The sequence below is a fragment of the Colletotrichum karsti genome (assembly GCF_011947395.1).
Source record: "Colletotrichum karsti strain CkLH20 chromosome Unknown Scaffold2, whole genome shotgun sequence".
NCBI lineage: Eukaryota > Fungi > Ascomycota > Sordariomycetes > Glomerellales > Glomerellaceae > Colletotrichum > Colletotrichum karsti.
In genome coordinates this window covers 1,270,315-1,287,837 of record NW_024065902.1, presented here as the reverse complement: position 1 = coordinate 1,287,837, position 17,523 = coordinate 1,270,315, and the positions used below count along the sequence as shown (strand labels likewise).

Below are 17,523 nucleotides of genomic sequence, written 5' to 3'. Positions count from 1 at the left end.
GGAGCTCTAAGTTCTGATGAAACATGACGCAACGTGCCGACAACCTAGGCCTTGAATGCACAGTGCAAATATAAGACACTGTGCTCACACACTATGCCCCCTGGTGGGGGTGTTCTTTCCCGATAAGGCTGATAAGGAGGGACGCGCCGTCCTGCAGTCCCATTTCCCCACGCCAAACGGGTCTCAAGCCAACCGGCAGTCGCGACAACAACTTATTACTTCCCTGCCCATCAACATTTACACCCGACGAACCATCCGTCAACCCACCACGGGTAGTCAGGGCGTCTTCGTTCAACAAGTCGCACTTCTATCTGCCTCCCGTCGACACAATGCCTCCTGCCCAGCCTAGTCGCGGCGGTCCCAGTGCCGCCAAGAAGGGCACCGCGACGAAGATCCCATCAACCGGTGGAAAAGGCAAGGGCAAGACCGTGTTGCCCGGCGCAAAGCGTCGCAGGTAAGTTTTTCTCTCGATATTGTTTTCACCTCTCACTTGGTGTTGTTTGGCTTCTAACCCGGTGAACAGGAAGATTATGAAGGACACGATCCGCGGCATTAGTGAGTACCTCGGTCTCATTGGGAACCCCACGCGTGCCTGGGAATAGTGGCTAATGTTATTCTCATTCTAGCCAAGCCTGCAATTCGGTAAGTCTTACTTTCTTGTTTTGTTTGATCGTTTTCTTTTTTTATGTTTATCTCTATTCTCCTCGAGAGAGCTCACGAGCTCCTGCTCTAGGAGGTTTAGATGGGAAGGAGCGAGAAAGTGCTTGCCTCCTCCTACCTTACCATACTGCGTCCTATACCGACCTACTCCCCAGGATTTATACCCAACTAGACTATATTCCCGGTTTCACTTAGCTGAGAGAATTATTGTGCTGACTTTTCTACCTAGTCGTCTCGCTCGTCGTGGCGGCGTCAAACGTATCTCGGCCATGATCTACGACGAAGCCCGCGCTGCTCTGAAGGCTCGTCTTACCCAGGTATATACCTACTCATTCCCTTTATAAAAGAATTCGAGGGATTCGATTTGCTAACACCTTTTTCAAGATCCTGGGCGACTGCGTTGAGTACACTGAGTACCGCAATGCCAAAACGATTACCATCTACGAAGTGAGTCCCGATCATCTCCAACTCGCTCACTCACTAGCACTCTTGCCTCCACTACCCATGTCATGGAACGCGTACTGACAACAAGCCAGGTAATCCATTCTCTCCGCCGCATCGGAACCCCGATCTACGGTTTCGATCCCGACACGTACACCGACCCCAAGAACCGCAAGGGTGGCGCTAAGCACCACCGCGGCGACGACTGAAGAGACCTCGAGCCTCTTTCTTTCTTTACTTGGTCAACATCATTTGATCGACGGCATTATTTCGGTAACGCGGCGTTTGGCTTGGTGATTTGGTACCGCACGACACATACCTCGAGTGGATTTCAGGCAACGGCGACATAGCATCCGGTGGGCCTTGTTGTGGTTTTGAACGCGTCCCCCGAGACGTACACGGTCTGTTCTGCTTTTTGAACTGGGGAACTTGGGACTTGGATGGACGGTCTCTGATGGATTTTGGGAAGCAGGGGATGACTTCGTTTTGCGAAAAGAGTGGAGTGGGTTAAGCGTGTTTGGTGTGTTCTCATATCATGACAACACGACCTCACAGCGCTTGTATGGCGGAGGATGTAACATACTCGATCAGATCAGCTGTGAAGGGAAGAGCGTCAGAATGTGAGGACATGGTATTAGTGGTCCTTGGGACGGCAAGTTCACGGGCTGATGTACAAATGCAGGCCGAGAAGCGCAGTACATCTGGAGATTGTATTTCGACAGACAACGTGTGCTACTACAGCACTGGAGAAATCACATTACATGGCATCACACCATCATGACAAGCAATAGCAGACATTCATGTGATAAATCAAACGAAGGGATTATATTAGGCAGAGACGAGAGGCTCAGACATCCCGAGTCCTCCCCTCCTCTCCGCACATCCGGAGTGCCGTCGACGGAAGAGCTTCATCTCAAGAAGATCCTGGCCGATGACATCCGGTTACTATCTTGCTTTCTATATAGGTAAATCGCCATGATAAAAAAAACGAGGGGTATCCAAAAAGTTAAGGTTCGAAAAGAATTGAATGAGAAAATGACAATGAAGAGATACTGCGTCACCGTACATCGTTTGGTTTGCAGTTTCTGGGGGTATAGTTTCCACCTCTTTCCGTCCGTAGACAATACACGATTTCCTTCCGTCCCACACATACAAAATCCAATTTCTTTCAAGTTTAAATGGTAAAAAGATGGGTCAAACGACCAGAAGTGAAGTGAGCTAAGTGAAGGATGAGCAGGCCATCTTTCTTCACCTCTTCTTCTTGCTCATCTCCCTCTCGGCCAACACGCCGTCGAGCGTCTTGGCAGCCCACCTCTCCCTCTTCCGGAAGACGCCGTTGAAGAACTCGGGCAGGACCATCTGGCTGTTGGCGTGCTCCATGGCGAAGCCGACCTCAGCGTCGCGGCCGCAGCGCTCGCGGGTGATGCGGACGGCCTCGTGGAGGAGGTCGGTGCCGACGCCCTTGCCGCGGAAGCGCAGCCTGGTGGTCCAGGCGCGGATGAGGCCCTTGCCGCCGCGGAAGGAGGCCTTGTTGCGGCGGCGTCCCGTGGCGCCGGAGACGGCGACGGGGACGGGGGGTTCGAGGCGGAGGACGAGGGCGGCGATGATCTCGCCGCCGAAGCGGGTTCCCAGAACGAGGTCTTCCTCGGAGGGGGAGGTGGAGGTGGCGGAGGGCCGGAGGAAGGACCAGGAGACGGACTCCGCGAGGGGGATGTAGCCCGACGTCAGGTAGCGGATGCTCAGGAGGTAGGTCATGATGATGCCGGAGCAGAGGGTGAGGGTGGTGCCGAGGTCGCCGGTGGCGGGGGCGTAGGCGAACTGGTAGGCGGCGGCGAGGGCGAGGAGGAGGGCGGCGAGGGGCACCGGGTGGGTTACGAGGGCGAAGGAGGCGGATTGGCGTTGTTGGGCGATGGAGTCTGCGATGAGGTGCAGGGCGGCGGCCTTGTCGTCGCGGGAGGAGAGGATCTCGAGGGAGAGAGGCGGGATGTCGCCGTCGTCGACTGGGTCGAGGGATTGAGAGTTTGCGAGGGGGGAGGGGGAGGAGGGCCGGTGTTTGTGAGAGTGAGAGGAGGTGCGGGATGGTGGTGAGGCGCCGCCGAATGTGGGCTGGAGCACGGGGGTGCTCGGGTTTGAAGACATGGCTGAAGGGTTGAGGACCAGGTTTGCGCGGAGGAAGGTGAAGAAGGCTGCGATGTTTAGTTAGTTTTTGTAAGGTGTTGAGTGAGATGTGAGTTTGAGGGGATGAGAAAAATTTCAGATGAGATTGGAACTTTTATGTAGACGGGGTTCTGGATCCCGGCGTCGAGCCGAGGACCCGTGGCCGTTGTCTTCTTCGTGCCTCTTTTTCTGAAATATTGACTCCACACACCGAGCTAACAATCAGGCTATCATGAGAAGAACGCCGAAGGGGATGAGTTGACGATGCTTGGTTGAGACGTGGTGATGAGATGTAGTCAAAGCGAGATTCGCCAAGACGGGACGCTGAAGACGAATAGCCAAGGAATGAACGAATTGAAGCGAGACAAATAATTAAGAAAAAGAGCCTCAATTGAGAAAACGCAGAAAGGTGAAAGGAACCCTGTCTCTTCTTACCTGCGCTTGATTTGATGGCCGGGACGGCGTGGTTGAACGTGTTCAGCCCGTTGTGAGCGTGCCAGTTGCTCACATTGAGCTCCCGGATGCCCATGTGGTGAGGGGACTCCATCTTATTGGCTCGTTCCGTTTTACTGGGCGGGCAGCCTAACTACGCGTGCTTCCAAGTGGCGGCAGCTGGCGGCGGCGGCGGCATGCAAAAGGCGGCAGCCTCCAAGCCGAAGATGGATGCTGGTCTCGTGACGATGATGGAGTTCGACGTCTGGAAGAGGAGGACCCTTTTTTTTCTCGGTTGGTCCTTATGGTATGAGAGGGGCCGGGGACATGGATCGAAGGGGAAGTCTCGACTATATAGCCCTGCAGTTGCGAGTTGCCAAAGTCCTTTTTTTGCCTTTTAGGTCTTTTCTGCACTGCACTCTTTCTTGTCTGAGTTGGTTGGTGGGGGGGTGGTTGGCGGTAAACGGCGTTGGTTCTCGTGTGTATTGCGTGCGTTATGCCGTTGGTATTAAGTATCACCGGGTGAGGGTAAGGGTCCGTTGGTAAATTCCTTGCGGTACGGTCTCTTTTTTCTTCTTCTCTTGGTGTGTGATGTGTGTGGTTGGTCCTTGCCGGGGTGAGTGAGAACTGACTTGCACAGACAAGAAATCTTATCGCCCGCGCGCCCGTCGTCGGGGGACCCGTCCGAAGTGGCTGGACGGGGGAGGATGAAGAAGGTTTTTGGGTGGAAGACTGAGAGCAGAAGAAGCAAAGTGGGAACAAAAAGATTAAATAAGAGGAGATGTTCGTGTTTCCTCCTCTTAGCCAGCCCGATATGGGAGAGTGGGAAATGAAAAAAAGTGAAAGAAAAAAAAAACCAAGTCCAGGCTTGGGACCTAAGAAAAATCTGCAGAAAAAAGGAAATTTTTTGAAGAGTGGGTGGACTTTGGTTAAGTACCTCGCTCCGTCTCCGTGACGAAGGTCAAGGTCAGGCAGGCTGGAAGGTCCGGGGGAAGAGCAGCAGCAGATGTGGATTAAGGATGGGATGGGGGTGTTGATCAATGAATTTGGCGATGGGATGGGGTCGTGGTGGTGCGCGTGCGAATGGGAAGCTCCTTCAAACCAACGTCGAAACGGAGGCTAAGATGTTTTTGGAGGAGTCCTTTTTTTCTGTTCTTGTCTCGACATCTTTTTGCTTCTCAGCTTGGGGCCGGGGGGGCTGTCTTAAAAGAGGGACGACGAGCTCATGTCATGCGAGATAGGAAACTCGAGGGCTCAAAGATGAGAGCGTTGGTGGCTTGCTGCATCATGAGTTGAGCTAAGGCGAAAGGAGAGCGTTTCCTGTCCATATCGGGGCCGTATTATCATCATTCATCGGATCGACTGGCGAGTGATGTTGTGTTTGACCTCACTCTCTTGTCTATCTCTTGCGGTGTCGACGTCGGTCTTTGCAAGAGATACATGGACAAGCACACGGAACACAGCGCATTGCTCGGTACACTCACTAGTACCACGAATTGGCACGAGGGTTGGTTGCTGGGTCGCTGGTACAAGAGCTAAGAGCGTTAGCAGCAGAGAAAGAGAAAGAGAGAGGTCAAATCCGCACCCGCCATCTTTCCAGATTTCTGATAAGGGTCCACGGATCCCCAACGCGTGGACGGCAGCAGCAGCAACAGGAAAAGCAGGGCGCCTTTCTCGGGTTCTCACAGGTTCGCGATAAGGCGGGCCTGCCCATGGTCATGGATGGGTGTGCATCCCATGGCCCATGGCCCATGGCGCGGGTGGCCCGTTGCCAATCATCTTTCACTGAGAGGTGCGCAACATGTTTGATGGCGCGGGGCCCGCCGCCATGGCTTGTCAAGCCCAAACAAGACGAGCGTCTGCCAGCGTCTGGGAAGTTGGAACCAACGACAAGGTTGGTCTTGGCGGAGGTGTTCAGGATTGAAGGGTGGTGGGGGGACTGGATCATGGTTGCCCGTTGCTCCAGCTCCAGCTCCAGCTCCTTGGAGCTAACGGTGGGAGGGGTCCTTGTCAGTGTCAGTCCGTTGTCAAGGATCCAATCCAACCCGTTCCAATCCAACGCGACGTGATCCGATGCTGCATCATGGGTGTGACTGGCTCCGTTGGACTCTCGGCCCCGGCCAGGCCTTTTCAGCTGGCTGGATTGTGCCTCCCCCCTGCTGCGGGCATCTCCCTTTGGACGACCGGTGATCATTTTTCACTGTTGTTGCTAGGTTTCGTCAGTCGTTGTTGAAAAGACGGCCGAAGATGACGGTCAGATAATACACAACAGCGTCAAAGGTGTTACGAATACGTGCGTCGTACGGACACAGTCGTATCTCTCTCTGGTTATCAGAGTTCCCGAACGCCGACGATCGGTGTTGCGCACGGGGGTGACATCGGCGGAGGCTTATTCGATTTCTTGCGATTCTGCAAGATGCTGTGTCTCTGGCGTCACTTTCTTGGGTCGTACGTGGTAGGCCGTCCGCCCGTTGGGGTGTGGGCGGGATAGGGCGAAAAAAAACGTTGGAGTGGGATGGATGGTGGGATGGGTTGGGATGAGATGAATTGGCACGACGGCGCAGTGTCTTGGAACTGATAGCGAATAGGTACGCCCGGCAGACTGGCACGGCTGCTACGGCCGGACCGACGGTGATGGAGGAGGTGGTGGTGACCGTGAGATATCTGCCTCGGCGATGAGGATGTGAACGAGGAAGGCCCATCGATCGATTTGGCTTCCTTCATCAGTGTGACTGAGCTAGCTGCTTTCTGGAGGCGCCATACGCAAAGATTCTTGATTTCGGCATGGCGCTGATTCAGACAGAGGCTCTGCTGGCCATGTGCTTCGACTCTCCTCCACCTCGGTCTGGCATTTATCAAACCTAAGCCGGACGGCGTTTTCGGGGATGGCATCGGGGGACAAGGTTTACTGTATTTGAGACGATGACAGAATCTTCTTCGCAACGTGATGACGATGCTTTTTTGCGTCTGCCATCTCCACGCGCATCCCCAGACTGATGAGCCTTCTCTCTCTCCGGCACCATCCTTGCAGGCGTGAATGTGATATGTGTGACCGACCCGCGCCCGCCGCGAGAGCGGGACGATTTACTGCTCGTTGACGGGTACGGCGGGAAGTCTGGAGGAGAAGACGTTCGTGGTATCCGTTGATTGTCGGGATGCCCCACTAAGTGAATATGCGCGTGCCAAGTGCCGGCTCTTATCTATTCGCAAGATGCAACGCCACATGCAAGTCGACGTGATGATATCAATGCAGTTGTTTTTCTTGCATATTGTTGGGGCACGCGTTGTCGGTGAATGACCATCCTCTCAACGGCGCTCTGCCAGAAGTTCTCTTCCGGGAAGTATATTCGTAGTATGGTATTATTTGTTTGTTTTTAAGATTTTCTGGCGTTATTATTATTGGGTTTTGTAAATCCCACGCCGTTAGATCATCATGTAAATAGGGTCGTCCAATCTTTAAAACGCCGCTCATGCATTGGCAACCCGACTTTCAGACCACCGTTGTAGTGCGCGGAAGCAGCGTCGTCTCCCCAAACATCCAAGACTCAGTGACAACCCTGCACGTCTCCCCAGCCGGGCTTGAGAAGGCGCTGCCTCCGGGATACATCCCCGGCGGCAGCGAGAGCGTGCCGTTGATGACGGCGGAGGAAGTCGGGACCGCCGGGGTGTCGGTGGGGACCCCGGTTATGGGCCCCGTGAGCGTCGTCTCGAAGCTGCTGACGGTGCTGAACACGCTGCCGTCGGAGCCGGTGCTGACGATGGTCGTAGGGAGGGCTGTTACTCGTCCTGACACTTGTCCCGACGCTTGTCCCGACGTAATTCCCGCGCTTGCAGCAGACGTGCCTGTGGGCGGTAGCAGACCGCTGGGTATAACAGAGCCGCCCTGGCAGGTTGACGCTTTGGTGAAATGTTAGATTGTCACTTCCATATCACGGTCAAATGATATGTTCACGCACCTAAGACGGGGCCGAGTCGAATAGCGGCGCAGTTGGCCGGGTAAGCGATGGCCGGGTCGGCGAATGTGGCGTAGACCTGGCCCGTAGGGTCCTGGCAGAAGCCGGCCTGGCCGCCGAAGAAGGCGTCGTTCGACCACGTGAGGGCGCCGTTGTTGAGGCTGAAGGTGACGGTGATGCTGCCTTGCGGGGTGATCGGACGCAGGGCGATGAAGGGCGTGCCGGGGTTCGTCGAGAGCACCTGGCCATTGACTTCGAGCTGGCCGAAGTTGTTGAGGCTGAAGCTCGCCGCGTCGCCGCAGTTTGCGGTCGTCGTCGTGCCGGGATCTGTGTCGAGAAAGCCGCCGGTGACTTGTCGCTTTCGGTTGTGACCGGCCGGGATCGAGGGTAAAGGCGCGGCGCCGTTGCCGAGATCTGCGCGTTCAATGAGGCCGGATATGTCGCGGATAATTGCTGCTTGGGCGATGATCGGAAGGGATGCCACGGCAAAGGCGGCCGCTTTTTTGGTCCACACCATCTCTCTGACTTTTGTAATGTACGATCGACTCGACGATGCCTAAGGTATTCCTTAAACCAGTGCAATAAATATTCAGAGAAAGACGAACTTAGTCTAGAGTCGCATTTGAACTTGACGAGATCAAATCATTTCCGCCGTCTGGCCACCCCCAGGGCGGAAGAGGTTCCCATATAAGAGAAACGTTGAGCATGTGTTTATATTGCCATGGCAGACAGTTGGAATGCTGGAAATGAAGGCTGACACCCAACAGGGAGATTTCGACTAGCGGTCCAGAAGAGAAGCATTCCTAGACTGACGATGAGGAAACAAATCCCCAAACAGTAACACGTGCCTGAGAATTTCAGGTACGAAAAGATGAATCCTCGGCGAAGTCCCCAATGAACATCTGAGGAGCTGGATCTCAACTTGGTTAGTTGTGATCTGGACTATCCCGGGCTGTTCTGATGCAATACAAGATGAGTACAGGTAGATACCCAGTCAGGGACTCCAAAAGCCTTGATCAGCACAATAGTTCTCTATTTGTTAGTTCCGGCAGCGATGGTCTGACACATAACCGCCGTAGTTTTTGGTGAGCCACGCAGCGAGATGCACATCCGGAAATGGCTACCAAGACTCAGAAAACAGTCGTTCCTTTTCGGTAGTCGACGTTGGATGTACCCCGGCCCGAAAAGCGATCCCTTGACCCAAGCATTGATATTTCCAGCCCAGATATTGACGAGACCCAGTAAAGATGAGCTCACGGCATGAAGCCATGAAGCAAGCCATTTACAGACCAGACGTTCCTATCGTGGAGCGCTGACAGGGCTGTGACACGAAAGCAAGCTTCGCAAAAGCTGCTGATGGTACAGGGACTTTTATGCCATGCAGAGATAAGTGGTCACTGTCTTGAAAATACGGCGATGATGCCACAATATCTGTAGCACATCGCTGGCGAAATGTGGTCCTTTGATCTCAGAGCTGTGGAACTCGATGGAATTTTGAGCCTCAGCTCTGCCACGGCTGTGATGCACACGACGGTTGTTCGCGAACTGCCTCGGCGCCTCACGCAGTTTAGACGCTGCAGCCGGCGTTTACCTCCAAGAGGTTCAGCAGCTCCCAATGTTACTGACTCAAGAGACTAGGTAGGCGGAGGGCAACCTCAGTAGAACCATGTGTTGATGTTGGATTGTCGAATATCGGTTTATCGTGGCTCGAAAGTTGAAACCTCGTCGGCATTAGCCTAAGCTGGTTTGTGAAAGTTGCCGTTTTGGCATGCGAATTGCTGACGTACTTCTTCCAACGTTGCCCCAGCCATGGGTGAATCTGTAACGGACTTCTGCATGTTGGAATCCGCTAAAACAAAACCCCCGCACCGGACCAGCCCCTGATGGACGGTCTGGGCAGGCCAAGATTGTTTTGGAGGCCCTGGGATTGGCTTATGTTCGCCCCAAGCAGCTGGTTCGCGACATGCGAATATGGCATGACAAGCGAGCACTACGGCGGAATGGGTGATCGATAGATTGACATGGACCGCCGTAGCCGAACCTGGACCGCGGATGGAGTGCCTCGAAGTCTCCATAGAGTTGCATCTCGACTCAGCAATGCTTCGCCGTTTGGTAGTGAATTTGGCCCAGTCTCGACTTTCGAGATGCCTTGTTGGGTCGTGCCAGACTGCAGGAGGAATCCTTTAGCCCTGCGATACTGAAGTAAATGGGCGCACAAAGGCGTCGTCCCCGACGATCCGCCCACACGCCCGATATCTGAAACAGCGGGTAAGGAGGTTGCTGCAAGAACGCCGTGCCCCCGCCGAGATCGTCCCCGTACTACCGCCGTCTTTGTCTGTCTGGCCCGAACAGCGTCCACTCAGCGCTGCTTGTGCGAAGTAAAATGCTGTCGAAGGATGGATTCCAAGACACAACGTCGTCCCGAATAGGCCGGGAGTCCCATAACAGATCGTCGAAACGCCCTCGAGGGCGCCATTCGTAACGGAGTAACGACACCGCCTGACGCTGCCGTTGATATGCCTGGTTTTGCGGTCGAAGATTGGTCGGTCATGCCGCCCGGGAGTTGCTGCCGCCCCGAGTCATCGTGGGATAGACAGACGACTGGCGATAGGATTTTCACATGGGCTCTAACCCAAGCCGTCTGCTTTCCCAAGAGAGTTCGAATGACAGTCCAGACAGAATGTAGCTTCGGATGGCGTCGATCGCATGACCAGGTGTTGCCATGTTGGGGCGCGTTGATGTGTCAAGACAAACGAATGATGTACTCTGGTTGGCGATAACCAAGCGGTGAGTCGCTGGTGGTGGTCCGAATCGGTGCATAGAACACCACGAATTGGCTCGAGGATGAACTACTGCTGAGAGGCCGAGTTTGCGTGATTCCAAGGTAGAAGCTGTCGGCGGGAGCCTGAGATAGCATCGCAATTAGTCGCAAACGGCTTTTCGACATGCTGCCCTTCGTCTGGACTATTCGCTCCCCTTTGGTGGTGAAGAACGGACGACAGGTCGGTGTTGGCCGTCCCAAGGATCTGGCCTGAAGATCATGACCGGTAAATCCCTGGCTGGCAGATGGACGACGACCGTATCACATTCAAATGCCATCGATTCTGCATTCGATGAAAAAGTGTCGGGGCTGTTTTTCTTGACGTTGTCTGGTTTTTGCACATATTGAAGAGCTTCCTGCGGAGGGGCAGTGCGACAGTGTGGGTTTCCCGTCTTTAGCACAGTACGCGATGGCTTCCTTCTGTTTAGTGCTGGTTGCCGCCCTCTGGCTCTTAATGTCCTCTCCCCGCCGAGACCGGGTGCGTGTTGATATGGCAGCAGATATGAGCGTCGTCATATGGGTGAAGAAACCTATGCCTTGTCGTCATCTCGCTAATCTCCTAGTGCCAGTGTTTTCCAACGAGTTATTTTGACACGCAGGACGTGGCCTTCAGGATCTTGCAGTGTCATCGTCCTGGTTCGTCAAGATCACCATGCCATTTTATCCTGCACTCTCTCCATTGCAAGGTTTCTATTGCAAGGGCTCTGCCAAACGTCATCGGCGGCTTAGTTCGGTCTCGGCGAATCTCGTATTCAACGGCACGTTGGATTGTGCAAAGCCACAGTTACCCTGCCACGTTATTGAATCATGGTACGTCCCTAGCCCAGGACTCACCCATCTGCGGCGCAATAATCTGATTCTGGAGTCCTTCAGTACATCACATTATCCCGGCCGTGCTGGAATGGCGTTCTTCCACCTCTGTCGGCTCCCTCACCAATCATCCCAGGCTGTGTGTCCCTGAGGTAGAGATCAAGGCAGTTCTCGGACGTACACATGGCCCAGTACCTTAGCTCAATGTTCGACGCAGAAGCAGGACTTCCTTGAGCCTCCCTGCAAATGCAAAGGTGGCGGTCCGGCGACCAGTCATCGGCGGGAGACCATCGCAGCTCAGCTGGGCCGGGTTAGGCGGATTGGCTGTGTGCCTTGCCGGCGATTGGCGTGTGGCTTCGCAGGAATCGGGTCTGCAGATGTACGAGCCATTGCGAGACTTGCCTCGCTCACGCCTCGGCTTCCTGGAGAGTCCTACTTGGCTGTGGTAGGCCGAGCGGACGCCTCATGTCGCGTGAGATGCATCAGCGCGTGGCACTTCCCCCGTTTTGCTGGAATCGATAGGGGGGAAAAACGATACTTGTTCCAGCCAGTGATCTGGGCTTGGGAGGAACGTTGACGATTTGAAAGTGTATGAATCTAATGATGGTAATGAGCTCTCGGGACGTTCGTCCGCCGACGCCGCCGCCTGTTCGATTAGATACGTAGACGCAGGACCTGTCCTGCTTACATACTTCACCGCGTACCTTGGCGACTCTTACTCCCCCTCTCTGACCACCTCACACACAAACCCGCGCACAGCATCTGCCGGGGGAGACCACCTTTTTCAGCCAGTCCCGACCCGCAGCTCAAGTCCTAGGATTACTACCAAGTCCTGAATTCTAGGACAACCTTTTCTTGCCGGCTTCACCCCATCCTCAAGGTCAAATAAATCAAAAATGGGTGGCGGATTGGATTTCATTTGGTCAACCCATCGCTGACCGTTTTTCTCTTCGCGCTTGTCTTCCTCGAACTCAACCCGATTGTACCTGACCCTGAGGTACAGAAGGTAGTGGTATCGGGACGGACCATGGAGTCCAAGACGTCGCTGTCGCCCTTCGGGGATGACCGCCGTTCACTGAACCCGAGTCCCTCACCTTCAGCCCTACGAGCTCTCACTTCGTCCCGCCTGTCCCTCACCCGCAGCCGACCACGACGGGACTCATGCTCCACGAGTTCGACCTCTTTTTCGTCCACCCGTTCGTCCATCGACTCCACTACTTCTCCATCTTGCGTGTAAGTTTGTTTGTTTCTCGGTTCGCTCGAAGGTTTTTCGGCGTCATCCCTCACTGTGCGTGAGCTAATCATCATCATAGGACTCGTACCGTCTCTCCAGACCAATGTGCCCTTCACAGATTCATCGTCTGGGCCGCTGTCCAGCGCAACTCGTGCCAGAAGATGACCTCGACTGAGCGTCTCGAGTGTCCGCTTTTGCGCTGTCGACAGCGCTTTCCGAACCACGAGGCCATGCTCAAGCACTTGTACACCTGCGAACAGCTTTCCACTGGCGAGTACTGGTGTTATGACTGCGGCAAAGCAGAGAAGTTTACCGACGGAAAATGTAAACGATGTCTAGGCCACCCGGGTAAACGACGCAAAATCATGGCTGTTGCTAAGAACTTCTTTTCCTCCTTGGGTCAAAAGTCGAGGAATCAGCATGTCCCGGACCTTGGCATGGACAACGCGGTAATTCAACCACCGCCTAGCTACGATTCCATCCTCGTCCAGCCGCAGCAGGTTGAACTGTCCTCTTCGTCAGAAATCTTGGAGATCGATTCCGTGGAAGTACCACTCCGTCCACCGACGTCTGTCTTTGCCTCAACGAATGCCTTCGGCGACGAGGCGCCCAACCCCTTCGGAGTTCAGTCGACGGCACCGAATCAAACCGTTTCTGTGATGCCGGATCTCAATTTCGGTTGCGACTGGGGCACACACAACAATTTCGGCATGGTTGACATGACTAGAGGCGACAAACCATCTCTGTCCGTTGACACCTATGGTCTATCCCAATATCGCAAGCAGCACAAGCCTACAACGCGCACAAAGAACCTGTCGCCCAGTAATTCCCTTAGATCAAATGCCAGCACCGATACCACCGCTAGTTACCTTGTTTCGCCCGCCTCTGTCTTCAGCACCTGGACCAATGCTGATACCAACATCACGTCCCCTGCGCCGGGCAGCATAGGCTATGGCGGAAATCTATCCCGAGGTTGCTCAAATGCAAGCAACTACTCAAACGCAAGCCGGTATTCCAACAACCCGGCTCTGCCTTTGCATAACTTTATTTCAGAGCTACCGGCAGAAGATATCATGTCTCCCGTGCCGCAGACACTTCCGGACGATCTGGGCGGCGAGAAAGAGATGTTCTCTTTCGCGGCGTCAACATCCGCTGGCCCAGTGACGGATGCAGCTACAGTGGATCATGTGGAAGGGACGCAAGCTGCAGTTGAAGCAACAGAAACTTTCAAGCCAGCCTGCTCCATCGATGCCAACTCACTTGTCGCATCAGCATGGGACACGCTCAAGGCTCACGTCAGCTCATCAATGGAGAAACTACAACATCTTTCGCACAACCCGCTTGTAGCAGAACTCCAGTTGCTGTCACCACAGCAGATTGCTCACAGAGGCCTCGAGACACTGAGAGCGTTCCTCGACAGGAGTCAACCCATATCGACGATTGATACCCTTTGTTTCGTCCACGTCACTTATTCGCTTTCTCTGATCGTCCACGAGGATGATGCTTGCAGCCGTTCGACGCAGCTCTACGCTCAAGCCTGCCTTTACTCTCAACTGTTTGTTCCTAGGGAGAGGGAGACCTACCTCGAGGTGGCCTCTGCAATTTGGCAGCCTCTAGACTTTCCAATGGCCGAGTGCGACGATCTCTTGGACCGCCATGGGGCATTCTTCCATCCATCGTCCAGCCTCAAAGGCAAGGAAAGGGCACATCCCCTGAAAGCTCCAAGACGCGATGTTTTGGTGGATGTGGCACAATTTTTCCTTGACGGTATGTTTTCCTCAGGTAACCTGTGCGCTTATACTAATTTCGACTCTAGAGCTGGAGTTTAGGACTTTGTCAAACAAGGAAAGGGGCTCTATCGAAGTCCTTGGATCGAAGATGTGGAGTCAGCACTTCCAAGACGCTTCCGTACATATCAATCCCGTCTTCACGAAGACGGCGAATGCGTTTTCTAGCATGCTTTGGCAACAGCGTGCTCAATCAAACATTTTCGGATCGAAGATGAAGCGTTTCCAACATCGCATTAGCAACGGAAGCATCCGGACAGTGAGAAGAGCGGAACTGGAGCTCATGCAGGCCGGAAAGGTGAGGTCTACTCGCATTGATTACGAAGACAAAGTGCTGACTTTGCTATTAGGGATGCATGTCATCGGAAGACTACTTCGACAACTACGTGCTAGAAGTCAAGGAGAAGTTCACTGCTCACTGCGAACAAGCGATCCCTGGATCTGTATCGCGTAGAGAGTACCAGGTATATGGCATCGAGCTTATGCAAAAAGTCATCGACAATATTTGCAAAAAAGAGACGACTGCGTACCCCACGAAGACTTCGTCAGACGCGACAGGGGACGCCAGCCTCGACGAATTCATCAGAAGTCTGACGAATGATACACCGGCATTACCTGGCGACCTCCTGATCCAGGACGTCTCTGCGTTCAAGGCGCCGTTTCCCGACATTGCGGTTTCCGTGGACTTCGCCGGCCAGTCAAATGCCATGGAAGCTATGGTATCAATGTACAGCGGCAGCATAGATCAAGTAATGGATGTTGTGCAGCCCTTGCCGACACCGGACAACAGTACTGCGAACACGTCGCCTGACGCCCAGGCTACCCAGTCTGATTCTGGACCCGTCCACGCATATGACCGCTGCGACCTTTGCGATTATCGCCCGAGAGGTGATCCGCAGTGGTTCAAGGGCAGCATGGCGAAACACAAGAAGCTACAACACTCAACAGCGCCACCAAAGATATATCGCTGCCCGTACCCTGGTTGCACCAGCCAGTACAAGAACCGGCCAGATAACTTGAAGCAACACCAGCAAGACAAGGGCCACTTTGTTGACGGAGAGACTGAGCGGAGACCGAGCAAGAGGAAGAAGAGGGAGTGAATTCTTTGGGTTTTGTGGATTATTATTAGGGAGTTTATTGGATGGGAACAGGCGCACAAAGATACCACTTTTTGGCTATATCAGTCACCACGAAGCGAAGTTTTGGAAGGACCAGATTATGTTTCCTCTTATACTGTACTCTTAATAAGGCAGATAGCGATTCCTGCCACAGCGGGAGCCAGTCCCAGCTTTTTGAGGGACAGCAATTATTACCGATGAATTAATGTCAAATTCATTTCCTTCAACAAACACTAATAAATGATAATCTTGTTAGCCAAGGCCTGATTCTCACGAAAACATATCCACAAGCTTACACGTGATTCGGGTCCTGATAATTTGTTTTCGCGAACATGGCGTGAAGTGGCTGGGCTTGTCAATGCTGTCTTTTTGAGTTCGACTTTCTATGTGTTATGTTCTCGGTGTGCTCGGTGTGCGTCGGTGAAGGTTGCCAGGGATGGCCCCAGTGCCAGGCGGAACACTCCACTAAAAAAGCACCCGCGGAGCACAGACGGGCCACGCAGCAGCTTTCATTTTTGCAGGGCCCGGGGGCAAAGTAGGGCTGATTTGCGGGCTTCCAGGGGGAGCTTGGTGCTGTAGCGAACCGACGACTCGCTGAGGTGGCCTGGAGATGACGGAAAGATTCAGCGCTGGATGCTGCCTGGAACTGGCTTCGATTGACGCGTAGACGTTGTGGAGAGTAAGGAGTACCTGATATTGAGTGACGGGAGGCTTTCATTCTCGAAAGTGATTCTGTGGTTCCATTCAGGGTCCAAAGGGACTCGAAGGTTGAGCAGACGGCAAGGTGGACGGGATAGGCGTCGGAGGGAGGGGGCGTGTTCCCCCGAGAGAAGCTGGAAATGGAAGACGAAGGTGCCCTGGGGGCCTGGGGGCCGGTACCTGCAAGAGGTGGTACAAGCGCAACCTAAGCTCACCTCACCTCCCGTCACCTCACACTCAATGCCCGCCCATGAACACCTCAGCTGGAGCCCAGGAGTGCGGATAGAGAAAAAAGGGCATGCACAATTCTGGACGGGAGGAGTGTGAGTGTGAAGTGAGGACGGGACCTCGACCTCGACACCTCGACCGACACCTCGACAGCACCACCTGAAGAAGCCGTGCAGTGACTCGGCTTCGATGTTGTTTTTTACAGCCACACGCCTCTGTCCGGGTGGAGGACATCAATCAATCAGTCCATCAATCGGCTCGCGAGCTGTCAATTAAATGAGGGTGTTGAAGTCGCGACGTGACCTGTCATGTTTTTTTGAGCCTCGCGATAGCTTCATATTTTCGCAGTCTTGTGAAATCAAGGAAATGCAGAAGAGAGGCGCTTGCTTGCTTCGATCCGATAAATTTTCTCGTGTTCCCTTGAACGAAACACGTTGCTTGTTCTCCTGTGTCTGTTTTTATTTTTTATTTTCTTTCCCTGCTGAGGTGCGCGACGGCGACTGGACCGGGACGCGGTCAAAGACAGAAACCCGACGAGGGCAGACAGCCAACAATTGGGCAAAGAAGGGACCCGCTCCCTTGCCGATGACATCATTCGTCACCAGACATTGACCCCAAAGATCACGTGCTCGTCTCAGTCCAGTTCGCCAGCTGGCTGCTCTGGCTGGCTGGTCTAAACACGAAGAGGGAAGGGGGCGTCTCTCCCTTTTGACTTTCGAGTCCACCGTCCAGTGTCTCTGTCCAGTCCCCGTCCGTCCTTGTTTGCCGTCCTGTCCTGCCCCCGCCCCTTTTCCAGCCCAAACAACCCAAAGAGAAAAAGTGTGCTGTCCAAGGCTCACGCCATTAAAAAAGATTTTCCCGCTTGCCTTTTTAGCCTTTCTACAGGCAGCCTTAGGCGCAAGTGCATGTTCCCGGGGGCTTTTTGGCACCTGTGGCACTTTTCCCGGCGCTGGCTCTCAGGTCTCTCATCCCCTCTGCCGGCTCCCGTATCTGCCAGTCGGGCTGCCATTCTGCCTGAAGTGAGTGAAGGGTGAAGGCGACCCGTCTCCTCGCTCTGACCTGGACTCTCTGGCTTCCGCCCAAAATTTCTCACACACGTCCTCGTCCACGTCCCCCCTCCCCCCTCCCGCCCAGGTCTCTTCCATGTCCGCCGCCCTCTCTTCCTCGCACACCACCCTTCACC

General features: G+C 54.1%; 4 protein-coding genes across 4 annotated transcripts; 2 read left to right on the top strand and 2 right to left on the bottom strand.

Moving 5' to 3' along the window:
- Positions 1-329: 329 nt before the first annotated feature.
- CkaCkLH20_00920 (histone H4) lies at positions 330-1,310 on the top strand (the record flags this gene model as incomplete). Its single annotated transcript, XM_038883640.1, has 6 exons — positions 330-454; positions 524-555; positions 627-642; positions 890-977; positions 1,045-1,107; positions 1,197-1,310. The coding sequence occupies 6 exons, from the start codon at positions 330-332 to the stop codon at positions 1,308-1,310; spliced, it is 438 nt and encodes a 145-aa protein (XP_038751235.1).
- A 1,039-nt stretch (positions 1,311-2,349) lies between these two features.
- On the bottom strand, positions 2,350-3,805 carry CkaCkLH20_00919 (acetyltransferase; the record flags this gene model as incomplete). The annotated part of the gene is made up of 2 exons (XM_038883639.1): positions 2,350-3,287; positions 3,694-3,805. 2 exons carry the CDS (start codon positions 3,803-3,805, stop codon positions 2,350-2,352), a joined length of 1,050 nt encoding a protein of 349 aa, XP_038751234.1.
- A 3,375-nt stretch (positions 3,806-7,180) lies between these two features.
- On the bottom strand, positions 7,181-8,160 carry CkaCkLH20_00918 (uncharacterized protein; the record flags this gene model as incomplete). Its single annotated transcript, XM_038883638.1, has 2 exons — positions 7,181-7,587; positions 7,647-8,160. The coding sequence occupies 2 exons, from the start codon at positions 8,158-8,160 to the stop codon at positions 7,181-7,183; spliced, it is 921 nt and encodes a 306-aa protein (XP_038751233.1).
- Positions 8,161-12,435: 4,275 nt separating this feature from the next.
- On the top strand, positions 12,436-15,395 carry CkaCkLH20_00917 (zinc finger protein; the record flags this gene model as incomplete). The annotated part of the gene is made up of 4 exons (XM_038883637.1): positions 12,436-12,527; positions 12,588-14,275; positions 14,325-14,593; positions 14,646-15,395. 4 exons carry the CDS (start codon positions 12,436-12,438, stop codon positions 15,393-15,395), a joined length of 2,799 nt encoding a protein of 932 aa, XP_038751232.1.
- Positions 15,396-17,523: the final 2,128 nt, after the last annotated feature.